At 37.3% G+C, this 27,495-nt stretch overlaps 1 protein-coding gene across 3 annotated transcripts; it reads right to left on the bottom strand.

Moving 5' to 3' along the window:
- Positions 1–242: 242 nt before the first annotated feature.
- rbm45 (RNA binding motif protein 45) lies at positions 243–21,716 on the bottom strand. Of its 3 annotated transcripts, none has more exons than XM_079880577.1 (10): positions 21,246–21,716; positions 19,116–19,238; positions 16,486–16,612; positions 16,289–16,408; positions 12,997–13,179; positions 12,572–12,701; positions 11,128–11,224; positions 9,525–9,688; positions 8,456–8,670; positions 243–1,535 (listed from the first exon to the last, which is right to left on the bottom strand). In XM_079880577.1, the coding sequence occupies exons 1-9, from the start codon at positions 21,519–21,521 to the stop codon at positions 8,478–8,480; spliced, it is 1,413 nt and encodes a 470-aa protein (XP_079736703.1). In that variant the 5' UTR covers positions 21,522–21,716; the 3' UTR covers positions 243–1,535; positions 8,456–8,477. The 3 variants fall into 3 exon arrangements, with proteins under 3 accessions (XP_079736703.1, XP_079736704.1, XP_079736702.1); XM_079880578.1 differs by having other exon boundaries at positions 421–1,646; XM_079880576.1 differs by lacking the exon at positions 243–1,535 and adding an exon at positions 3,245–3,823 and having other exon boundaries at positions 8,452–8,670.
- Between the last annotated feature and the right edge of the window lie 5,779 nt (positions 21,717–27,495).

Genomic DNA, 27,495 nt, shown 5'->3' with positions numbered 1-27,495 from the left:
AACGTTATCGGTACACATACACACACACATATATATATATATTGATAGAATAAAAAATATACAAAATGGACTAAATGAAAATCCAATAGGATAAGGGCAATGGAGTGCGAGTGTGTGTGTGTGTGTGTGTGTGTGTAGCCTATATATACACACATATTGTATAAAAAAAATATACTACAGGACAAAATGAAATGGGACAAGGGCAATGCTCAGACAATCACCATGCAAACCTCATATTTTTTCACACTTATTTATTTGCCATTCTAAATCATTAAAAAAGGTTTTAGGGCTGCAAACCGAAGAGCTTATTAAATTAGCAAACATCCAATAAAAAATAATGTGTGCAAATCAGTAATGAGTAATACAGTAACGAAACTTCATGGATTTAAGAACTGAACAATACTTATTTGAACCCTGATGAATGATTGGAATATTAATTTATTTTACTGCATAATGGATTCCATCTGGAGTTTCTCATGTTTTAAGAATGTAATTTAGAACGTTATTGGTACACACACACACACACACACACATACATGATAGAATATAAAAATATACAAAATGAAAATCCAATAGGATTCCTATAGGACAAGGGCAATGCTCAGACAATCACCATGCAAACCTCATATTGTTTCACACCTATTAATTTGCCATTCTAAATCATTTAAAAGGGTTTTAGGAATGCTAACTGAAGAGCTTATTACATTAGCAAACATCCAATCATAAAAATAATGTGTGCAAATCACATTTTCTACCAGTAACTTTGTATCAAAAAAGTATAAGCTTATTAAAACAAGGATTTAAGGACTGGACAATACTTATTTGAACCCTGATGAGTGATTGCAATATTAGTTCATGTACTTGCAGTATTGTACCGCATAACATTTTAAAAAATGGTATGAAACAGGATGCAATATTATAAACAAGTGTTCATTCTGGTCACATGATCCCGCAGCTATTGTTTCAAATTCTGTGTTTGTGTTTTTAGTCCACATTTGTGTAATAACATCTTATTTGATTGGACTGCCAAAAATTAAGTCAAGAAATGTAAACTCGTTTGAACTACATTGTGCTACTGTAGCCAACCAAGCACAAGCACTCTCTGTTTATGTTCATATTGAAGAAGTATTGGGTCATTGAGGTTCTTCAGTGAATGTAGATGATCTTTAATTCATTCAGTGAAAACATTCCCCGTAATATGGCAATGTAATACGCTATTCTGAACAGCCCAAGTTATGGATGCGGTTAATATCCACATTATGATCTAATCAAATTGTATTCAATTGTATAACTTAATGTTGTTATTAAATGGTCAATATTTTGTATAAAATAGTAATAACAATGCAGCACACAGAAATGTGTTTAAAACTGAGCTGAGTTAAAATGATTAAATAGAGGGACTTATTGTGCAAGGTCTTGAAAGCCATGAATTTAATCTCCCTCCAGTTACCAGATCAAACACACATTGATCATATTCATCTGAGAATGACACCGCTGATCCCTGAAGCTGTGATGAAGCCACTGAACGCCTCCGCCTGCGGGACAGAGAAGAGGAACATCTGCAAACATCTGCACTCACTTCACGCTTTGACTGATGTCAAGCTCTTTTCATCTGTCAACCCCTCCACTACTATTAGAGGAATATCCTATAAATAATAAATAGATAAATTATTAATAAATGCTATAAAAGAATAAATATCCTATTTCCCTCAGACATGAAATAAAACAGATTGAGAACATAATTTCACATTAACTTCCAGTTCTCTTAAAGGGATTGATTACCCAATTCTGCCATAATTTACTCACCCTCATGTAGTTGATCTCTTTATGAACTTGTTTTAAAGGGGTGGTTGATTATGATTTCACTTTTCTAACTTTAGTTAGTGTGTAATGTTGCTGTTTGCACATAAACAACATCTGCAAAGTTACGAAGCTCAAAGTTCAGAGCAAAGGGAGATATTTGCTTTTAAAGAAATCGTTTTTTAAGGACTAACAAACGGCTGGTAGAGACTACACGAGCTTCCTCCCGGGTTAGTGACATCACCAACCCTAGAATTTACATAAACCCCGCCCCCGGGAATGAGATTTATAGATTATCAAGACAGAATATGCTAATCAATGACTAGAAGATAACTACACATCAGCAACATAAATTCATCAACTAACCATTCAGAAATGTCCTGTTGCTTCTACATGTTGTCACTTCTTCTTGAGTCTCTCCATTATTGTCTGACTCCGGTTTGAACATAAAAGGCGAAAAGTTTTTGATATTTTCAGTGCACGTCTGTGTGAGGTAAAAAGACACAAGCTGTTGAAGCTCCGCCCTCTGTGCCGGGAGCAGCAGCTCATTTGCATTTAAAGGAACAGACACAAAAACGGTGCGTTTTTGCTCACCCTCAAAGAGTGACAATTTTAACATGCTATATAAAAATATCTGTGGGGTATTTTGAGCTAAAACTTCACATACACACTCTTTGGAGATCAAAGACTTAGTTTACATCTTGTGAAAAGGGCATTATACCACTCCTTCAAGTGTCAAAGTGGTAGTTGTGTATCTGTCAATGGAGGGACAGAAAACTCTCAGATCTCATCAAAAAGATCTTCATTTGTGTTTCGAAGATGAACAAAGTCTTATGGGTTTGGAACATCATGAGGGTGAGTAATTAATTGAAATAATTTTGATTTTACAATAGCTTTGTATGAGGATCTGACAGAAATTTAATTCTGTTCCTCACAAATAGCTGTTATACGTCTTAAAGTCCCCTGTAGTCAATAATTGTATCCTATAAAACTCATCTTTGATCACCAAAATGACAAATTTAAATGTTTTTTCCCTGAAATGTTTTTTCTTCATGTCTTAACATATCTTGAATGTAACTCGACACTCTTGCCTCATTTAGTATACGCGGTTCTATGAATATGCAAATGAGCCCCGCCTCCACTCACTCAGCTCAGAGATCCACTGGTTGACGATCACACGTTGATCTGATTGGTTACAAGGTAGTTTGTGACGTCAGAAACACCAGCGATTTCAAAGCGTGTTTTGGAGACTGTCTTTGGCTCACTGCAGTTTTAAGGAGAAAATACTCAGCAATGCTGTCGACTTATGAATTTACACATGGTTTGTCTTAAAGCATATTAAAGACACCACATAGACACATAAACAACATTAAAAGCTTAATTTTCACCACAGGGGGACTCTAAATAACAGGAACTAAGAAACAAACACACCATTTAAGACCGCTTAATTTGTCAAACGCTTTATTTGTAATTCCATACAGATCAAACACATACAGAGTCCATGCATTAGCTCAAACTCATCTGACATTTGTCTGTCACCTTCGTTAATTGGGATAGTTCACTCAAAAATAGAATAAAAAAAATAATAAAATAAACAACATCATTTACTCATCATCATGTCATTCCAAACCTGTATGACTGCATGAAGCCCCAACAAAGAAAGTCAATGGGGTCCAATGTTGTTTCATTATATGTTCTTTCAGAAAACATTCTTTAAAATAAATAATACATATTATATATTTATAATATATATAATATAGTCAGTCACACGTTTTAGAATGACATGGATGAGTAAATGATGAGAATTTAAATTTTTGGGTGAACCATCCCTTCAAGTGTCTGAATTACTGGCAGTTTGCTAAAAGTAGACAAAGAAAAAAAAGAGAGAGAGAAATCAAAAACACTTTGATTGTTATAAAAGAACTGAAATGGCAGTACGGCAGTCAGTGTCCGTCGTTATGAGGTCGTGTCATCGTTAATACTCGTCCTGTCATGTCGGGGTCATGCGTCATGTCACTTAAAACTCTGTAAGAACAAACACATCATAGTCACAGTTACACAAGTCCACAATCTCCAGAACAGCTGAAAGAGAGATCAAATAATGCCTCTATTTACGTCTGAACTTCAAAACTTAAAGTTGGCATAGAACGGGAGTTACGATTAAGTAACATTAGTGAAATGTTACTAAAGAGTAAGGCCGCAGTCACATTAGTGAAATTGGTAACACTTTACAATAAGGTTCATTAGTTAACATTAGTTAATGTATTAACTAACATGAACTAACAATGAGCAATACATTTGTTACTGTATTTATTAATCTTTGTTAATGTTAGTTAATAAAAATAAAGATGTTCATTGTTTGTTCATGTTAGTTCACAGTGCATTAACAAATGTTAACAAATACAACCTTTGATTTTAATAATGTATTAGTAAATGTTGAAATTAATATTACCTAAGATTAATAAATGCTGAAGAAGTATTGCTCATTCTTAGTTCATGTTAACTAATGTTATTGTGAAGTGTTACCGTGAAGTTCCATTGTCCAAATTTAGCATCTTGATATTGGTAATTGTGGCAAATTCAGGTTCAAAGTTCACCTAACTTGAATCCAATGCTGCCTTGCACACTTCATAGAGCATGTCACAGGAGGAGCCAGTCATGGCCGTTTGATTAAAGTGAATTATTCAGACTGAATAATCCACAATATTACTAGTAACATGCATTATGGAAATAAATGAGGTCCATTTTGATTTCATTCCGACTTTAAAGATGAAGCTTGTCATTTCCGCAACACTAGTGGCACCACACAGAATTACAAAAATACGTCAGATAAGATTCCCAAAACTCTTCTATCTGCTCCTTTCAAGCCATGTCTGAATTATTGAGTTCATTGTCCTCACCTACCTAGTTACAGTGAAATAATTATGGCAGAAGCACATTGCTGTTGATCATAATTATGCTTCAATTGTGAATGTTGATTATACAATTTGTCTACACATTTGCTGTGATTTAGCCAGTTTGTTGAATGTCGGATGCAACAAAACATCCCATAATTCTCTGTGGCAGCATAAGAATGAGTCAACGCAGAAATAAAGCATCAATTACACACTTAAAGGGATAGTTCACTTTAAAATGAAAATTAGCCCATGATTTACTCGCCCTCAAGCCATCCTAGGTGTATATGACATTCTTCTTTCAGACGAATACAATCGGAGTTATATTAAAAATGTCCTGACTCTTCAAAGCTTTATAATGGCAATTCAGAATGGCAACCAACAGTTTGAAGCTCATACAAGTGCATCTATCCATTATAAAAGTGCATCTATCTATTATAAAAGTTCATCTATCCATGATAAAAGTGCATCTATCCATCATAAAAGTGCATCTATTCATGATAAAAGTGCATCTATCTATTATAAAAGTTCATCTATCCATCATAAAAGTTCATCTATCTATTATAAAAGTTCATCTATCCATGATAAAAGTGCATCTATCCATGATAAAAGTGCATCTATTCATGATAAAAGTGCATCTATCCATCATAAAAGTTCATCTATCTATTATAAAAGTGCATCTATCCATCATAAAAGTGCATCAATCCATCATAAAAGTGCATCTATTCATGATAAAAGTGCATCTATCTATTATAAAAGTTCATCTATCCATCATAAAAGTGCATTTATTCATGATAAAAGTGCATCTATCCATCATAAAAGTTCATCTATCTATTATAAAAGTGCATCTATCCATGATAAAAGTGCATCTATCCATCATAAAAGTGCATCTGTCCATCATAAAAGTGCATCTATCCATCATAAAAGTGCATCTATTCATGATAAAAGTGCATCTATCCATCATAAAAGTGCATCTATCCATCATAAAAGTTCATCTATCCATCATAAAAGTTCATCTATCCATCATAAAAGTGCATTTGTCCATCATAAAAGTGCATCTATCCATGATAAAAGTGCATCTGTCCATCATAAAAGTGCATCTGTCCATCATAAAAGTGCATCTATCCATGATAAACGAACTCCACACGGCTCCTGTGGGTTAATAAACGCCTTCTGAAGCGAAGCGATGCGTTTGTGTTAGAAAAATATTCATATTTATAACTTTATAAAGTAAATTTCTAGCTTCCAGCCAAACGAAGTCTCTACTTATACCTAAAGCACAACTTACACAACTCATGACGTCAGAAGTAGCTTTAGTGTGTCATGGCGTAGCGGAAATATCAGCAGTGCGTCGCATTACTCGCAAAAGTTGTGCTTTAGACTTAAGTGTAATCTGTGTGTTCGTTTGGCCGGAAGCTAGTTATTTTACATTATAAACTTTTAAATATGAATATTTTTCTTACACATGCATCGCTTCGCTTCAGAAGGCCTTTATTAACCCACAGGAGCCGTGTGGAGTTCGTTTATCATGGATAGATGCACTTTTATCATGGATAGATGCACTTTTATCATGGATAGATGCACTTTTATGATGGACAGATGCACTTTTATGATGGACAGATGCACTTTTATCATGGATAGATGCACTTTTATCATGGATAGATGCACTTTTATGATGGACAGATGCACTTTTATGATGAATAGATGCACTTTTATCATGGATAGATGCACTTTTATCATGGATAGATGCACTTTTATGATGGACAGATGCACTTTTATGATGGACAGATGCACTTTTATCATGGACAGATGCATGGATAGATGCACTTTTATCATGGATAGATGCACTTTTATCATGGATATCTGCACTTTTATGATGGATAGATGCACTTTTATCATGGATAGATGCACTTTTATCATGGATAGATGCACTTTTATGATGGATATATGCACTTTTATCATGGATAGATGCACTTTTATCATGGATAGATGCACTTTTATGATGGATATATGCACTTTTATCATGGATAGATGCACTTTTATCATGGATAGATGCACTTTTATCATGGATAGATGCACTTTTATGAACTTCAAACTGTTGGTTGCAATTCACTGCCATTATAAAGCTTGGAAGAGTCAGGATATTTTTGATATAACTCGATTGTATTCGTCTGAATGAAGAATGTCATCTACATATAGCATGGGTTGAGGGCGAGTGAATCATGGGCTAATTTTCATTTTAAAGTGAACTACTCCTTTAATGAGCGTCCTTTACTCTTCATTTTGTAGTATTAAAGCAGGGGTGCCAAACTCAGATCCTGCAGAGTTATACCGCGTTCGAGTCGAGGTCAGAAGTGGGAAAATCTGCGTTGAAATGTCCCAAATATATTGTCAACGTTTGCTTTTGTGTTTGACAAATGTATCCACACAATGGCTGTTGGAAGCAGGACTTGCCGCAATCTAGGAAATTACGTCAAATAGCACTTTTCGCTGAGGTCGGAGTTGATCGATCTGCCACAAGCTCACAGGTCGTTTGAACGACTTCGAGAGGCGTTCCAGACGTTATTTTCAAGTAGGAGGAAAAATCAGATTTCCGAGTTGTCTGGAACGCAGAATTAGCTTCAACCCTAATTAAACATTAATCAAGGTCTTCAGGATTACTTAAACTCAAGTTGATAACTCACTGCCCTCCAGGAGCAGTTTGGCACCCCTGCATTATAGCAAATCAGGAAAACTGGCTCAATAATTACACTGTCACAGGGATTATGTGATAAAAAAATATATATATGCAAAATACCGTTCATGGATTGTAAGAAATATGTATGACAAATGTTCTCAGCTCAACCACCATTGGCAGTTTTACACTCATTTAGTTACACAACAGTTCAAAAGCTTGGGGTCAGTCAGATTTTTTTGTTTTTTTTCTGAAAGAAATTAATACTTTCATTGAGTAAGGATGCATTCAATTAATCAAAAGTGACAGTAAAGATATTAATAATGTTACAAAATCTTTTTCAGTTATTTTATATCAAATAAATGCAGTTGTTATATCAATAAACTGCAGTTACTGGAGCAATGATGCTGAAAATTCATCTTTGATCACAGGAATAAATTACATTTCACTATATATTCACATAGAAAACAGATATTTAAAATCGAAATGATATTTCACAATATTACTGTTATTACTGTATTTTTTGATCAAATAAATGCAGAGTTGGTGAACATAAATACATTTTTAAAAATTCTTGTTTTCTGTCTGGCTCCTGAAATGTGCAATCCTCATTTCTGCCACTAGTGCCAGTGAAATTACAAGCCTCTACACAAAGCTAGAAAAATGATTACAAGTGCCATTCAATAATTTTATGATCGCAAATCAAATGTAGAGGACAGATATGAACTGCATGCTTCATTTGAACGACCGTTTCTGTTCGACTGACGTGACATTTTGTTATACTAATATAGAAATAAACGAATCCCCCAAAAGAGATGAAGATGTTAAAGGATTGTTTCTCCAGGTCGCATATACGAGCGGTCAGTTCAGGGTTTTGCATCATGTCTCAAGTCGTCAACTTATTCACGAACAAGTTCACTCTCAACATCATATTATAAAGAATATAACAGATTGTGTCATAATTTTCATCTTGTTTTCTGGATTGTCTTTATTTGCTCTTGTACTCACAGCAGAAATAACAATATTGTGGTGAATTCATAAATATTTGAAGTATTTCACCCGTGTCTTACCTACTGATCTGACTTACCTGTCTGTCATAAGGTCAAAGGTCAATATGTTCTCTGGCGTTTGTGTGACTCCTCTTTCGGCGGGTCGGCCAGCATGACCTTCATCTTGACCCCGTTCACCACCTTCCCGTGCAGAAGCGCTATGGCGTCGTGAGCCGGCTTACGGTCCGAGTACTTTATATATCCCACGTTACGGCCGGGAACCAGGTAAACCTCCATCAGGGAACCGAAACGACTGTGTGGAGAAAACAGTGTTAATTATCACAGAAAAAAAGTTGAAACTGTCCGTCAACATTTCTGGATTGTTTTCAATTGGTTCAAGGAAATTAATCAAACTAACCAATTATTATTTTATTTTTTTATAATAATTATGAGACATCTACAATATCAATCTACACTCACACACACATACATAATAATTATTTTCTTTTAATGTGTATGTCAGTCTCTTCTGCTCACCAAGGCTGCTTTATTTGATGATAACACAGCAAAGATGGTAATATTGTGAAATATTATTACAATGTAAAATAACTGTTTTCTATGTGAATATATAATAAACTGTAATGTATTCCTGTGATCAAAGCTGAATGTTCAGCATCATTACTCCAGTCTTCAGTGTCACATGATCCTTCAGAAATCATTCTAATATGATGATTTGATGATCAAGAAACATTCATGATTATTATCAGTGTTGAAAACAGTCATTAATATGAATATATAAAGTTGCAAAAAAATTACATCAAAGAATCCTGAAAGAAATTAGCAGCATGACTGTTTTCAACATTGATAATAATAATAATAATAATAATAATAATAACTGCTTATCGAGCAGCAAATCAGCATATATGAAATGAAACAGTTCACAATATTACTGTTTTACTGTGTTTTCCATTGAATAAATGCAGTGTTGAAAATCTTAATTATTTCAAACCTTTGACCGGTAGTGTATATAACATCACCCAGTCTATAAGCATGAGTCCGTGTCCGTAGTGGAACAACATTCATGGGAAATATTTACATAAATTCAGACACAATACACCACAACGCTCCAACACTATCAGAGCTGGTGTGTAAATCACACACACACACCAGAACAGGTCCTCCAGAACATCCACAGGCAGAGGTGAGGGGTTGAAGATGACGAAGAGTCTCTCCTTCACCACGCCGTCAGACGACACCAGCTTCTTCAGAGGAGGAAGAGCCACATCAGTCTGAACACGAGCTTTCTGGGCCACAGGAGGCGCTGTGTAGCCCTACAGGAACACCACACACACACACACACCACACACCACACACCGCACACCGCTGATCAATCATCAGTCTGAACTCGAGCTTTCTGGGCCACAGGAGGCGCTGTGTAGCCCTACAGGAACACCACACACACACACACACACCTTTAGTTTTCTTTAGTCTCCCAAGCCAATATAAATGGAGGACAAGCTCATATATAATGTTGACAATGCTTTTTAACAACACAGATTAAACAGTAAAATTAAACCAGAAAACAAAGTATATTTCATTTCTGGGTGACCCTTTTACACAGACTGTGGTGATGTTCCCATCATAATAAATCTAGCAAAGTTTTCTTAATTTATATTAATTTATATTAATTAAGCATATTTTCAGTTTTTCTTTTTCCATTTATAATTTTGTTTATAATTTGTTTATATATATAATTTTTAAAGAATTCTTATTTATAACACTATACTTTGTATAATCACCTTGACATTAAATGACAGAAAACTAGTTATATTTAACATTTAGCATATTTAACATCTTCCTTTCTTTTGACCACCGTAATCTTTTTTTTTTTTTTTTTTTTTGCTACGGGAGCAACAGGGAATGCTATAATTATATTTGCTGTCTTCTCCTGTTCACCACTGTAGAAGTTCACCCCAATATAATGACTTCCGCTTCTGAAAACCCCGGAAATGTGAAGTGTCCATGGCATGTACAAACATCACGTGATAACTATGACTCACAGAAGAAACACAATCTGAGAATGCTCAAGTTGTTCCAGAACTGTATGAGTTTCTGTCCTCCAAGGAACACCAAAGCGAAAGTTTTGAAGGAATCACTCATTTAAGGAGACGGCAGAGCTGACTGATGTGTCATGTAGCACACCGCCATTTCACCCTGTAGCCCAAGACTGGTTGCCCACTGAAGCTAAGCAGGGCTGAGCCTGGTCAGTACCTGGATGGGAGACTCCTGGGAAAACCAGGTATCTGCTGGTAGAGGTGTTAGAGAGGCCAGCGGGGGGTGCTCACCCTGTGCTCTGTGTGGGTCCTAACACCCCAGTAGAGTGATGGGGACACTATACTGTCAAAGAGCACCGTCCTTCGGATGAGACGTTAAACCGAGGTCCTGACTCTGTGGTCATTAAAAATCCCAGGATGTCCTTCGGAAAAGAGTAGGGGTGTAACCCAGTGGCTTCTGTCCATCATGGCCTCCTAATCATCCCCATATACTGACTGGCTTCATCACTCCGTCTCCTCTCCACCAGTAAGCTGGCGCAATATGGCTGCCGTCGCATCACCCAGGTGGATGCTGCACATTGGTGGATGTTGAGGAGACCCCCCCCCCCCCCCCCTCTCCACGTAAAGCGCTTTGAGTACCCAGAAAAGCACTATATAAATGTAACAAATTATTATGATGATGTGCAGATGTTCCTGGTTGAATGAACATTACTCACGGCGCTGGTCTTCATCAGCTGCGCTCCGCAGGGGCCGTTCCACACCATCGACATCATCTGAGCGGCCACGAGCTGCATCGCCATCTTCCCCACGGGACTGCACACACACACACACACACACCATCACTAACTAAACCTGCACTTCTTATTTAACAGCGCTGAGATACAGCAGTCTAGAACTACATAACAGTTCAATCCAATGAAAACCATCCACCTCAAGGTACCCAGATGGTGCACTCTTTCCTGTGGATGTTCAGTGTTTAGATACAGGCAAACCACAATTTATTCAGACACCTTCAACATTTCCCACATTACCACAGTTTATTCGCTATAGTTTAGAAAATGGTAATAAAATATGACAAGAACTCAGAGTTATCAAATCAGTTGATATTTCACTGGTTTTGTCCATCTTCGGTTAGACTCTCACAGATGAATTATGTTGAATATCTGTCAGCTGTTAAATTTAACTACACAATTAGATAATACCAGTTTAGCTCAACCAATCACCAAGCAATGCTTCATTTTGTTCAGTCTGTGTGTAAAAAGTTCGCATTAGCAATTAAAGAAAAAACACTTAAGCCAAACATGGTCAGGTCAAAGTGTCTGAATCATTTTTGGTCCCAAATTTGTATAAAGTTTCTCTGGTAGTCACTGTGTGAAGAATTTTTGGATGAAATATGTCACAGTTTACTTTATTTTGCTATTCTCTCTTATAAATGAACTATTACCTATTTACCCACTAGTAAAAAAAGATAAAAAATTATATCTGGTGTCTGAATAAGTTTTGGTTTGACTGTATACACACCTCACAATCCCTTATGCAACAGAAGAGACAGGTTAAAGGTTGGGTAGGTAAGAATTGTCTAAAGAACTTTTTTTCAAATTGGCTTAAACTGTCTTTATATACCAATACATAATTAAAATGTAAGTACTTTGAAAAAGAGAGTATAAAAATTGAGTGACTATAGTGTATTTAATCTTCAAAAAACACAGCTCATTAATTCTTACCGGGACGAAACAAGTGATTGGCTTACGCGACTGTCACTCTCCGTCGCCATGACTACCGCCGCTATTACTGGCTCTGCCCACGTGCGCGCAGTCGCGCACCCGTTTTTAGGTGGGAGTGAATGGAATTAATGAGCTGTGTTTATTGAAGATTAAATACACTAGAGTCACTCAATTTTTTATACTCTCTATTTCAGAGTACTTGCATTTTAATTATGTATTGGTATATAAAGACAGTTTAAACAAATTTGAATAAAAGTTTTATTAGACAATTCTGACCTACCCTACCTTTAAGTAATGAATTTATCTAGGTAATTACACCAATAACAGAATGAGACCAGAGGATCTGTTAATGAGGCAGCATGTATGCATCTTCCCATCACCAGAAACACTTTGTACACTGTGAAACAGAATCAGACGAAGGTGAAGCGGCCTCTACCTGGTCCTGTCCTCCCCGTCGTCTATGTAAGTGACTGACAGCCGGTTACCAGGCGGATACTCAAACCCATTCAGCTTCTCTTTGGCATAAACCGCAGAGCCCAGGTTATTATACCGGACCACCACCTGACCTGCAGGACACACACATACGGGCAAATTCATCTAGATTTTGGGTCGCGGTTACGCTCATGTGACGTTGCTATGCTACACGGTCACGAAAGCTTATCTTTATTATTTAATTGTTTAAATGAACACATTTCTAGCTTCTATGTACATTTCTGAAAAACATAACTGAGACAGTTACCTCTGATAATAGATCACTCTAAATTGTGATGTGGACTCATGCATTTTCCGTAAAGCTGCTTTGAAGCGATGTGTATTGTGAAAAGCGCTATACAAATAACTGTGAACTGAAATGAATGTAACCTTTGCTGAAGCCGTACTGATCGATCTGCATCTCACAGAAGTCCATCCCCGGGATCAGGTCGAACAGGCCGTAGATCTGCTCCTGCGTGACCGCGGCCCGGGTCGACACCATCAGGCACCGCGTGATGATGTCAGAGCTCCACGTGTCCCCCACGGGGGCGAAGCTGCTGCTGGACTCGTGCGCTGAGGGAAACACAGACCCTCAGGAAAACAAACCACAATTCTGTTTGGCGCTAGATATCAGGAAGTGGCTCAATATTTTAAATCTACCCCCCCCCCCCCGTCAGGCTTAATTACACTAGTGTAAAAAAACAAAAAACAAAAATTTGGTGTTTGTCCTGTACACGGTTTTACTGGATCCGTGCAGCCGGTCTTAAAGTGACTGCAGCCTAATTAACCTGATGTGATTATTCATGTTAATCACACAACAAAAAAGAGAAAACCTCTCACTGCTCTTGACTGAATCACTTCAGTAACTTTAATTACTAATTAAATTAATGTATAAAAAACAATGCATAGTCTTAAAATGACTAATTAAATTAGCAATTTTAAGAGTATGCATTGTTTTTTATACATTTGATTACTTAAACATTTTATGTATTATTTCTAGTGCTTGTTTTTCAGGACACGGTTTCTCCAGAACGACTATATATATATATATATATACACAACAAAAATGAGCCATCACTCAGCTTACTTAAGTTGGACTGTGACACTATTTTCTTCTGGAAACAAACTCTGTTGCATTATTTTCCTGTTATCTCTGTAAAGCTGCTTTGAAACAATCTGTATTGTAAAAAGTACTATAAGAATAAAGGTGACTTGTCACCGGTTAAAAAATGGATGAACAAATAAACTCAGTTGTCAGATCTAGTTTCTTTTTACCTTCGTCCCTCAACTGAAACTAAACCTTTTTTATCAACTGTTGACTTTGAGAAAGCAGTTTCTGCGGTTGTTCTCTCACGAATGGACTTCTGCAACTCTCTTTACTCTGGAATTGACAACAAAGCATCGGCGCGTCTTCAAAAAATACAGAATGCTAAAGTCAGCCAGGAAATTTAAATTTTAAATGGTTTAAATGGTCGCTGGTTTGAGATAGAATTATCTATAAGATCCTGTTACTTGTTTTTAAGGCGTTACACAGTTTTGCCTCTTCTTATCTTTCTAGTATACTGGTATTTTATAATCCATCTAGATCTTTGAGATACGAAAATGAAAATCTTCTCTGTGTTGTCAGAACAAAATACAAACATAAGAGCGGCAGAGCGTTTTCCCGTGTCGGACCCAAACTTTGTAATGATCTCCCTCTTTCTGTAAGGTCGGTAAAGTCACTACCGAGATTTAAGGCCATGTTAAAAGCACATCCGGTAACACTTTATTTTAAGGTGTGTAGCGTCTGGATGAAATCACAATGACTTATTCATTCTAAACTTCAGAAAGCTTTTAACCTATTGGACTCATTCATGTAAATTACAGTCCTAGCGCCAATGAGTCCGGATCAAATTGCTCCATTAACACATTAGTGTCATGGTAGAGATTAAACAGAAACACCTCCAAACGCCTTCGTGAGCTTCAAACAGCTTGTAATCACCTCAGCTCCCCTCTCAAGGGAAGCAAGAAGTGGATGGACCTCTCAGAGACGCCACAATACACACACACACACATTCTTTGCATTTAACTCAGAATATAAGTCATTCCAAAAGGTATATGATATATTCCTGTGTGTATGCATGTTCCCCCCTCATATTAGCCTAATTATGACTTTCTAGTGGTGTGCGCTGAACTCTAAAGTGCTTATAATCAAGTGTAAGAATGTATCTCTACTTTTGTTTCTTCCAGGCATATCTACCGAATTAAATCTCTCGGTTTGCCTTAGCTAAATATATGTAGTAGGTTACAATAAAATGTATTATACTATGTTTACCATCCTTTATAGTAGAATAAATGGTGAATTCTGACACCATCATAAATCATGCAAATTAGGCTGTGTCAGAAGGAGACAAAGAGACTCTCTCCCGCTCAGTTTTCTGAGTGTTATTGGTCGGTTCACCCAAAAAAGGTGTGGACTAAGATTTTCATTAAAGGACGATGACGGCGGCTCATCATCTCTCTCCGAGTTTTGTTCTGTGTCTTACCTCTGTTTTCTTAGCTTTTTGTCTTAGTCTTGTCTCCGGCTTCTTGCCTTGTCTTAGTCTCTGCTCATTCATTTCTATCTACGAGTGAAATGGACTTAGCCTGAATTTCCAGCAACTCTGCTTACAAGTAAACCGTTTGAACTTCCCGCGAACCGTTTGAACTGAGAGAACACTTCAACCTCAGGAGCCAGCGAGGATCATCACACACACACACACACACACACACGCATTCTTGCTCAGAAACAAAGATCCATGCAAGTATTATTTCTATCGAGATTTAAATGCGTTTAAGGTTGTCTGCTCCTGCTTTAAGGTGATTTGATTATTTGCTGGCTCTCAAGGGTTAACTGTTTGTGATATTTTGCCATTCTGTGATTGCTCTTTCTCTTTCTTTCCTTTCGTTATTCTGTTATGTATTCTTTGTTTAAATGTAGTCGTATGTTTTTATAGTTTCATTTATTAAAATTATACGCTTGATTGTCTCTGTCTGCTGCTCACCGAACAAAGTCTCTTTACTTTTAAAGTACTTCAAAGTACTTTAGTTCGTAATCTTATAGAACAGAAAATTATTCTTCATGACCAGAAGAATAATCTTTCTTAAGAGTTTATAAGAAGAATAATCCTCCTTGAGAGTTGATAAGAAGATCGTATGGTCGGTTCGGTGGACGAACGGATTATTCAATGTGAAATTAATTCTGGTAAAGGTCATTCTGAAATTTGATCTACAGTCTATCTGTATATTCATAATTGATTATAATTCGTTGTAGTTAATTATCTATATATAGAGATACAAATACATGGACTATGTATTGCCTTTTTGGGCGATTTAAAATGTGTAGGTAATTGATCATAACAAGTATGATTAATTATTAATTATATATTCCCTTTATTTGAGCTAATTCACTACAGGTGTCAGTGTTACAGTGTAATTATATATTTAAGTACTGAGTAATATTAAGTAACTACATCCACTTACTATAGGGTTAGGTAGAGTTAGGATTTGGTTGAGGGTTAGTTGCATGTAATTACTGTTATTACTATGGTAAATACATGTAACATATCATTGTTTAGTGATTGTGAAGCACTTTGGGCAACAGCTGTTGCATTAAATGTGCCTATATGAATAAATAAATGCAATGAAGTGCGCAGATACTCACCAAAGGCGTATGAGCTGGAGCCGGGATCATTCCCGGAGTGCTCCGATCTGGGGTTGCTGAAATAGTCGTTGTCTGCGGATGAATTTTTGGTCCTGGGCTCAGCTAAAATCGCTCTGTAAGCTGCAGAGACAAGCGGTTTATAAGCACACCTGAAAACAACAGCCATAGTCGTAAAGCAGAGAGCATGACACCCTTACTCTTGTCACAGTTTTCGATGGCCTTGGCGGCTTGCGAGGGTTTGTGGAACCGCACGTATCCCAGACCTTTGCTTTCACCCGTGTTCTTGTTCCTGATAATGATAGCGTACTCTATATCTCCATACACCTGTGGAAAAGACAGCAGAGAGACATCTGGCTCATATATCAGCTTCAAATCAAATACAAGAAATAAGAAATTATATTTTGCTTAGCCTGTTTTTAGGACCATTAAGATTCCATGCATGATTTTCATGTTAAATCAATCAAATTTGGTCAAAAATCTTTCAAAATCTTGGGGGGGGTCGCACAAGGATCGGTCCTTGCTCCGTCACTCTTTTGGCTTTATATGTTACCTCTGGGGGCTATCTTCTGAAAATACATGTAGCATTTCATTGCTGCGTGGATGATACTCAGATATTTGTGCCAGTGAGTCAAATACAAATTCAACTTATACTTTATTAGCATGTCTACGAGACATCGAGGCCTGGATGGCTGCAAACTGTTTTAAGCTTAACGGAGACAAAACTGAGGTGATTGTGTCCGGCCCTGGCAGTGATGCTGTGACTCCATCTTTTAAATCAACAAACACCCTTGTCTGGTTTAATGAAATCCAGTGTAAAAAATCTGGGTTTTGTTTTGGACAGTAACTTAAAAATGGATCGTCATATAAACTCAGTTACAAGCAATTGCAGCTTTGGTCTTCACACGAATGGACTATTGTAACTCTCTTTGTATGGAATTGATGTTAGATCACTAGCCAGCTAACAGAAAGTCCAAAACGCAGCAGCTAGGATGATCAAGTCTGCCAAAAAACATGACTCTGTTACACCGCTATTCATTTTATTGAAATGGCTGCCTGTACATTACAGAATTCTGTATAAGATTCTCATACTTGTTTTTAAGGCTCTTCACAATCAGGCACTTATGTTTATGTCCAACATGTTGTCAATATATACTCCCCCCAGATCCTTGAGATCAGAGAATCACCATCTTTCATGAGTTAACAGGACAAAATATAAACAGAGCGATAGCGCTTTCTCACGAGGGGGTCCACAATTTTGGAACGATCTCCCCGTCTCCATTAGATCAGCCAGAACACAAGCTACTCTCAAATGTAGGTTAAACGCTATGTGAGCCCTCTCATGCACCTGTGTGTTTTATGTGGTTCTATGTAATTTTTTATCTCTATGTATTGATTGTGATAGATTGAAGCACTTGTGTTTGCAGCTCGGGTTGCTTTAAATTGTGCTATATAAGAATGATTAAATTAAATTCAATTTTATCCCCAAATTTTCCCATTTTTAATTATTGTTACTGTTATGAATGGAGAAAAGACTAATTTGGTGCTAGAAATACATTCTTCACCTTTATGTAAAACACAATTTCTTGTTTAATTTCCTTTAAATTTGGGGTGAAATATGATGCGTTTTCAAATTGTCCATCAGAAAATACCTCAGAAGTTTATTTTAAAGGCACAGTATGCAAGTTTCACCGCTAGAAGTCGCTTATTCCAAATAAAGGCGTAGAATGAACAATGAGCCGACTGGACTCACGCAGAAATCACGTTCATGGATGAGCAAATGTATTAAATGTTTATTAACATCACTGTGGTATGAAGCAGGGCGGGCGAGAGGACATTTTACCTGGATGTTTTGATTGTGCTTATATTTTATTTGATAGAGGCGCAGTCGCCACTGCCGTTCCTTTCGTTTTGTTTTTTATTTTACAATTAAATTTACATTTAACATAAGATTCCTTCTTCCCTGAAATTGAACAATGTTACAATTACGTTTGATCACTTAAAATTCACATAATTTAATTTCATTCAAATGAAACAGTCACTAGTGCTCAATTAGTACTCATACACATCACATTATCTGACGAATTAAAGCAATGCAGCGCTGTTTTACTTGATCAAAACAATCATATTAAAAGACATTTGAGTGTGTTGAAAGTTATGTTAAGGTTGTTCGCTCGTTGGCTGATATGAGACACTCGTTTCCCACTGCAGGAAACTAGACCGATATTAGAATATTATATTAATAAAAGCTGGAGGAGTTGTGTTGCTAAATGGCATGCCCTTCATTTAAAACAGTGTATAGTGGAGAAACTGCTGAATTACTGTTCCTACAGCTCTTTCTGATTATGCTATGATAGTCACATGGCAGAATACTATAGTGTTGTCTAGGAGGTACAAGCATGTTACTGGTAAATCAAGAAAACAAGAGACTTAGACTAAGACAAAAAGACTAACCGTGTTGAGCTTATATATAACAATTAGTTTTGTAGATAAAGGTATCTAAATAGTTGCTCACCTGTCTTAATAAAACAGAATATTAACGCATCTTTGGTGTTTCCGTGGTTTCTACGAAAGTAAAACCGGAAATCGAGGGTAACACGGATATGATATCACTGACAGGCGACGCACAGACCCGGGCCGTTACACTGGTTAAAACAGCTGATTTCTCTGGATTTTAAACTTTGTTAGAAACATTTGGGATAATTTAAGTACACAAGTAAACAAAATATTTATTCTAGTGGTTATTGGATATTTGAATCTAAAAATCGTACACGTTGCGCCTTTAAATCGTCCCCAGTACAGGATTTTCAAACTTCCCATCAGATAATACCTTGAAAGTGTCTTTTAAATCTTCCTCAGTGAAGGACTTTGGGATCATCACGAATATCCTGGTCAGCTCCTCGTCCTCCACATCCCGGTGGCTCCCGGAGGATCTGGCCTGAGCGATGAACACCTGGACGAGTAGGACACGCTTACATTAACAGCTGTGATGAGGACTCATACTGCAACCAGCCTCGGGGAAAGTTACTTTCAAAAGTAATGCATTACAATATTGCGTTACTTAGTTACTTCTTTAGAAAAGTAATGTGTTACGTTACTTTTTTCCACCTAGGCTGGGCTTGTTTTTTTAAAACAAAAAAAGTTTACTTTTGGGCAAATGTAAAGACCCTTTCACACCAAAAGTGAAATAATAAGCCTCAGGCTGAAGGAAATGTAAATGTACAGTAGAGGACACTGTTCAAACAAACCTTTCAGCTGAGCAGAAGAAGATGCAGGAGAAAAAAAGTTTAACACTTGCTTTACCAATAAAGAAAAAAAAATCTATAGTCATTTTTGCATATGGTTTAACTGAATCATCGAAGGCCAGAAGCAAGTACATTGGTCAATAAAGTAAGATTAAAGGCATACAATTGTTTTATTTAACATATTTAGTTATTGGAGGTTTGCATAGTATTCTGATTCTGCATTTCACTGATTTTATTCATTTTGAGGAATATTGAAACTTTTTTTGTGCAAGTGAGATGAGTAAATGCACGCTCATATTTAGTCTAGAACTACAACATCATGTTCCCATAGACACACACACACACACACACACACACACACCGCCTCTGCACTTTGATTTGTCTCAACATGAGGACAGGAGAGCTGTCAGTCAATAAATGGGAAAACAAAGTAACTTTTAGTAACAAAGTAAAGTAAATAAGTTATTTTGTTGTAAATTTTAAAAGTAATGCGTTACTTTAGTTAGTTACGTGAAAAAGTAATCTGATTACGTAACTCAAGTTACTTGTAATGAGCAGTGTTGGGTGTAACGCGTTAAAAAGTAACGCGTTACTGTAATAATATTACTTTTTTCAGTAACTGGTAGTGTAAGGCATTACTCGTCTGAAAATAGTAATATTATTACAGTTTTCCCGAGCTAGTTACTTGCGTTACATTTGCCAGTAGCACCTTCATCACACACAAGGCACACAACACAGAGAACAGAAGGGAAGGGGAGGAGGGCGTGAATGGAACAGTGATTGGTCTGGGTTTGGCACGAGGTATCATTTACCATCACCGATTGGTCGACACGCGGCAGTTAAGGCCAATCAGGGATGACTTCCATAATGAATATTCATGAGTCTTCCCCTACCATCCTGGGAAAAAAAATATAGCGCCCCGGACGCGCGCGCGCAGCCCGTTCACTCTCACCGCCTTCAAACAACACGAGCGCTGTATTGCTCTCTCTCCCTCGCGCATAGTAAAAGGTCGGAAGTCCGGTTGTGTTTTATAGAAAATTTTGCATATAAATGACTATTTATAGGGCTTGAATTACAACCTGAAACTGCGCATGCGCGGGTAAAACTGCTGGGGTGAAACTGCGGCTCTGCAGACATTATTGTTGGGATATTATTGGGACAGATGGGGAAAAATGGAAGCGTCAACAACGACAAGTACAGTTGTTTGTAGTTATTTGTGCTAGACAGTGCCAGTCTGTTGTTGGCGTAATAAAGACCCTAAAGAACACTCCTCCTTTGTATGTTCTCCCTCCATCTGATGCATCTCAGGCAATTATAGAGTAATTAAGAAAAAAAATGTAACTAGTAATATAACTAGTAATATAACTAGTTACTTTCTCCAGGGAGTAATAAAGTAAAGTAAGGCATTACTATTTTTGAGAGTAATATGTAATATGTAATATATTACTTTTTTGAGTAACTAGCCCCAACACTGGTAATGAGTTACCCCCAATACTGCATTTATATAGAGATTATATTGCTTTACCCTCATCCCAGACCCAGTCATTAAATTGTAAAACATAAACATACAAGTTACTTGTAATGAGTTACCCCCAACACGGACTGTAACTGTGTCTGGCACTATTATGCCCTATTATCACTGTAAAGCTGCTTTGAAACGATCTACATTGTTTAAAAGCGCTATAAATGAGGTGTCTGCCTCTACTATGTATCACCTTGATGGGTTTGGTGCCCTCGGCCAGGCTCCTGCCGTGCATCTCCTCCATCGCCGTGCAGGCCTGAGACGACTTGGAGAACTTCACAAACGACACTCCTTTCGACTCTTTCGTGTGCTTGTCCTTCACCACCCAGATGTCCTGGATCTCGCCGAAAGGGGTGAAGTGTTCTCGGATGATCTCCTCGGTTATGGACTTACTGGTGACGAGAAACAGACGACTGTTCGCCGGCTCGTCCAGGTACGAGGAGGCGCGGTTAGATTCGTCCATAGCCATGGATCAGATTTCTATTATTGATTTGTTAGACTTTCTAGTCAGCAAAACTGATCTAAAAATCCCTTTGAAGAAATACAGAGTAGGCTTTAATTCGTTTAAAATTATATTATCCTGACAACATTTCAACAACAACAACAACAGAGCTGCTTCTTCTTCTTCTTCTGCTTGCGCTTCTTCTTCTTCTTCTTCTTCTGTGGGTTTATTGGCGGGTTTCGGCTCATACCGCCTCCTCCTGTGTGGAGTGTGACTTCAGTCTACGTATCTTAAAGAGATCGTTCACCCAAAATTAATTAAAATCTATCATCATTTACTCAAGCAGAAATTGTTTCAAAGCTGTATGAATTTCTTTGTTCAACACAAAAGAAGATATTTAGAAGAATATGGGTGGTCAAACATGTGATGGGCCCCATTGACTTCCATAGTATGGAGGGGAAAAGAAACACAATGAAAGTCAATGGGGCCCATCCTTTTTGAGTGAACTATCCCTTTAAGGCGACTATGCTTTATGAGTTTTAAACCTGCCTGTATCATTTTACCTGATCCTTGTTTTGCATTTAAGACTAAAATGCATGTTTGAGCTGTTTAAGGTGGAAACAACTTGCACCGGCATATCTTTAAAATCTGTCAGCCATTGGTTTGTCTCAAGATTCACACCAGTAATGTTTTTTTTTTCTAAGGCAGGTTTATAAAAGCTCGGTGAATGTCCTTGAACTAAGGCCTAATCCTGGCTTAATCTAAGCCCTGACTGTGAAACCAGGCCTAAGTGTGTTAAGAGGACTACAATATGACAATTCAAAGTGCTTCACTTTAAAGTGATTTAAAATAACCAGTAGTAAAATATACCTGTAAATAATAAATAAATAAACCTGGTCTCACTTGGTACTTTTAACTGACTTGATCCTAATTATCTGAACAGTCTTTTAGGTTCACAATACTGTTCAAAAGTTTGGGATCAGTGTATATATATATATAATAATAATAATAATTATTATTATTAATAAGATTCTTATGTTCAGCAAGTCAGCATTTATTGGATCAAAACTACAGTCAAAACAGTAAGATTCATTTCCAGCAGCCTTTGCTCCAGTGTCACATGATCCTTCAGAAATCATTCTAATATGATGATTTTATGCTTAAGAAACATTTCTGACCATTATTATTATTAATATTGTGACGCTTAATGACTGTGGAAACTGTGATGCAGTTGTTGCTTCTGCAGTTCCGCACTTTGGTCAACAGGTGGCGCTATATTGACATATGAAAGCACGTCGGTTCGACGCTCATCCTTCAGCACTCTTTCTCCATTTTATGGGACTCAAATCATGCTCTAACGGAGGATGCAATCAACATTTTGTTTTAATCTGGACAAACAGGTGAGTTCAAATTAAATAATGCTCTTATGTTTGTGCATTAAAATTAAAACAGCTGTGTTGACAGGATTAGACAAAGTAATTTCTAAAATTTACACAACTCATGTAAAAATACTCTCCAGCCTTTGCTGAGGACTTTACAGAGCTGTTATCAACACTTTCCTCAGAGTTTGACTGTTTTGCCATTGCTGGAGATTTTAACATCCACATAGATAATGCAGAGAACAATATGACAAAAGAAATCAAAACTGTTTTAAATACTTTTGATCTGACTCGGCATGTACACGGACCCACACACACTCGTGGACACACTTTACTTATCAGTAAGGGTCTAAACATTTCATCGATTGTTATTAAGGATGTAGCACTGTCTGATCATTTCTGTATTTTCCTTGATATATTGATCTCTCCTGCCACTGAAGCTGTGTCTGTGTCTGTCAAGAAGAGATGCTTAAATGAGAACACTAGTGTACTATTTATGAAGGCTATATCCTTAAAGGGATACTTCAGGATTTAGCATTAATGCGCTTTGTATTAGTAGAAAACCTGTAGTATTTTCGAATTACCGTGCTTTCCACCCTCATATCCCCCTGAGACAAGAGATTTATGTATTTTTTGTCTGGAAAAAATCCTCCGATGACGCAAAAATCGTCATTTTGCGTCATCGGAGGATTTTCTGGCCAGAGGCTAAAGACTACAGCCAGTAGATGGCGCTGTCCCGCATGTGTTCAGCCCACCCATAGAGGGTGGGATCTCACTCACAGAATGTACAGTATCCGCCGTCTTTCTTTGGAAGCTAAGCTAGCATGCTCTTGTTCTGTGGAGAAAGCTGAGTATAGGGGTTACCATCCTCATTTTCCTGGACATGTCCGGCGGGCGAGATCGTCCAAAATGTACGGGATTCGGCTTTTGCTTTCTACGGTCGCCATTCATTGTTTACATGCACGCCTTTTGTTTCAATCTAACTGAATTCATTCCGATTGGTGAATCTGAATGTAGTGTTTACATGAACGCTAAACAAGTGATCGGTTGATGTGCGTTTTAACATTGCTAAGGAAATTCCCGCTCCTCCGTGAGAGATGCAAGACCCGGCACTCATCAGTAATGACGCCACCGGCCTCGCGCCGTTCTACCGCGGCCCTCAGCCTCGTCCTGCTCGCCACAGTAAACATGATGAGTGGCGACTGTAGAACGCAAAAGCCGAATCCAGGACATTTTGGGCGATCTCGAAATCCTGGGCAAACTCGTCACGGAGACTCACTAGTAGCCTAGTCTTGATGTTTAACTGTGCGCTCTATATTGATACTTTGACGATTTTCAATCTGGTTTCCGACTGCACCACAGCACAGAGACAGCGCTCATAAAGATAATAAACAATATTCGTTTAAATACTGATTCAGGCAAATTATCAGTGCTGGATTTGACACTGTCGATCATAACATACTTCTTGACAGGCTGTAAAACTGGGTGGGGCTTTCTGGGATAGTCCTAAAGTGGTTTAGGTTATACTTAGATGGGAGAGGTTACTATGTGAGTATAGGAGACCATAAGTCTGAGTGGACATCCATGACATGCGGAGTCCCTCAAGGCTCAATTCTTGCACCACTCCTGTTCAACCTTTATATGCTCCCAATGAGCCAAATAATGAGAAAGAACCAAATTGCTTACCACAGCAATGCAGACGACACACAGATTTACTTAGCCCTATCACCTAATGATTACAGCCCCATTGACTCCCTGTGCCAATGCATTGATGAAGTCAACAGTTGGATGTGCCAAAACTTTCTTCAGTTAAACAAAGACAAAACTGAAGTCATTGCGTTTGGAAACAAAGATGAAGTTCTCAAGGTGAACGCATACCTTCACTCTAGGGGTCAAACAACTAAAAATCAAGTCAGGAATCTTGGTGTGACACAGACCTTAGCTTCAGTATAGTCATGTCAAAGCAATAACTAAATCAGCATACTATCATCTGAAAAATATTGCAAGAATTAGATGCTTTGTTTCCAGACAAGACTTAGAGAAACTTGGTGCTTTCATCACCAGCAGGGTGGATTACTGTAATGGACTCCTCACTGGCCTTCCCAAAAAGACCATAAGACAGTTGCAGCTCATACAGAACGCTGCCGCCAGGATTCTGAGCAGAACTAGAAAATATGAACATATCACACCAGTCCTCAGGTCTTTACACTGGCTCCCAGTTAAATTTAGGATTGATTTGAAAGTATTATTACTGGTATATAAATCACTCAATGGCCTAGGACCTCAATACATTGCAGATATGCTCACTGAATAATATAAACCCAACAGATCACTTAGATCATTAGGATCATATCAGCTAGAAATACCAAGGGTTCACTCTAAGCATGGCGAGTCCGCTTTTAGCTATTATGCTGGAACCAGCTTCCAGAGGAGATCAGACGTGCTCCTACAGTATCACATTCAAATCCAGACTCAAAACACTTCTGTTCAGCTGTGCATTTACTGAATGAGTACTGTGCCAGTGTTCGTCCGACTGTTTGTACTGTACTCTATTTTAGTTTATTTATTTTTTTCTAAACTGTTTTAATTATTCTTATTTCTTTTTATTATTTTAATTTCTTCTATGTAAAGCACTTTGAATGGCCATTGTGTATAGAATGTGCTATATAAATAAAGTTGCCTTGCCTTGCCTAACCTCATTACGCAAGACCAGCCTAGGAATCTATGTGGTCAGACATGAAGGAGCAGAGGCTAGAGATCCTTACAAAGATGTTGGCATCATGATTTAAGGCTTCTAAATACAAGAAAACCTTAACAATGTGCAGATGTGTGTTCTTTGACGCTTGGTCTTATTTATGCCTGAAAAAACTATTTTTTCCATTTCTGCTTTTCCCATAATGTTGCACTGTTGACTGTTACAGTCCATTTGTTTCAAAATCAACCGTTACATTCCTTTAAAGGGGGGGTACAATGGTGTTTCATGTATTCAGAGTTGTTTACACTGTTAAAGAGATGGATTCTCATGCTAAACATGGGCAAAGTTTAAAAAAAATATTTTTGACGAATAACGGAGAATTTCTGTGCCGAAAATCTTACTTCCGGGTTGGTGCAAGTTCCGGCTGGTTTTTTTTCGATCGTGGATCTAATGACGTAGATAAGAGTGGAACTCCTTATATGAGCATTTCTCTCGGAAAAGCTCGCCCGCGAGCACGTCGACTAGAGGAGAGTGAGACCGCGCACATCAACGCGCTTCAACAGGAAATCATCGGCGCCAGCGCTGCATAGGATTTGTTCAAGAATGTCTCCAAAAAAGTGTGTATTTGGATGTGAGGGAAAGCTTACCGTGTTCAGCTTTCCAAAGAACCCAGTGTTACAGGAACAGTGGATGCAGTTTGTTTTTCCGGGGCAGCAACGGAGTGTAGGAAGTGCGGTTGTGTGTTCTGGTCATTTGAGTGACGAATGTTTTATTAACAAGGCCTCGACGCTGGATTTGCAAATCGTTTGCTATTAAAACGTGGAGCGGTCCCAGTGATAAAAGACCCCAGTCATGTAAGTAGGCTACAACTGGATCAGATTTCTGTCTTTTGCTGGAAATCAGCGCTACCGCTTGACTCTATAGCTCCGCCTCCAGGACCTCGGCTTTTCCCGGAGAGAATCGGAAAGCTGTTTTTTCTTTTCAAATTATAATAAAACTAAACACTTTTTGGAGATATTAAGGATGCACTACTACTCTATAGGTACTCAAGATTAACATGAGATTAGGTGAAACTGTGCATGTTATGTACCCTTTAAATAATAGTCTTGTTTTTAACAACTGATCAATTGTTTGCTGCTTTTTTTTTTTTTTTTTTTTTTTTGCAGAACACATTAATAAGTATTTAATAAACCCTTTCACTTAAAGGCAACAAGCTTTTATTTTTAATTATTATTTAATTAACAATAATTTTTCTTGAAAAGTGAAGGCAGTCTTTACAGATTAAATATTTTGTACATGTTCATGTTGGAAATTGTTGTAAAAATTTAAACAAATTTGTAAAAAAAGAAAAAGTGAATGTATTCATTGAATAAACTCATAATGAAACTGGATAATTTGTTTTGGTTGAATGTAAAAATATAAATTTTAGGATAATTAAACTTAATTAACTTTATTGTTTTGGACAAAATCTGTCAGTAGGATGGTTCACCTTTCAAAAGTTTCTAATATGTCCCATTTAGGTAGTAATATGTAAACTTTTGGTTCCAAATGTACCTCTGATGCACTAATATGCACTCGTGTGATCAGTGTTTATTCAGCGGATGACTGCTATCACTATTGAAACTACTACTGACTTGTTAAAAAGAACAGCTGAACATCAGTTCACAAATAAAATATATTGTTTAAATTGTTACAGTCATTATAATTTTGGAATAAATGTAAAAATACTTTTTTTAGACTAACTTGAGATTTACATTTGACCAGGAAAATGTGACATGAACTTGCATTTGATTTATTTATTTATAGTAAATTATGTTTTAATAGTTTTGTTATTCATGGACTTTCAGTTTGTTTTCGTTTGTCACGTGTCTGTTCAGTTTTCCTGCTCCTCGTTTGTGTTTTTGGTTTCAGCTGTGTGTAATTATTT

This window comes from Squalius cephalus, assembly GCF_949319135.1.
Source record: "Squalius cephalus genome assembly, chromosome: 9".
NCBI lineage: Eukaryota > Metazoa > Chordata > Actinopteri > Cypriniformes > Leuciscidae > Squalius > Squalius cephalus.
This window is presented reverse-complemented; position numbering and strand designations above follow the sequence as displayed.

Coding starts and splice junctions, on each gene's coding strand:
- rbm45 (XM_079880577.1), bottom strand. CDS start 21,521: ATGGCTATGGACGAATCTAACCGCGCCTCCTCGTACCTGGACGAGCCG. Junction 16,613..19,115: donor ATTTAAAAGACACTTTCAAG/GTATTATCTGAT, acceptor TCTTTTCCACAG/GTGTATGGAGATATAGAGTA. Junction 13,180..16,288: donor CTCCAGCTCATACGCCTTTG/GTGAGTATCTGC, acceptor TGTTTCCCTCAG/CGCACGAGTCCAGCAGCAGC.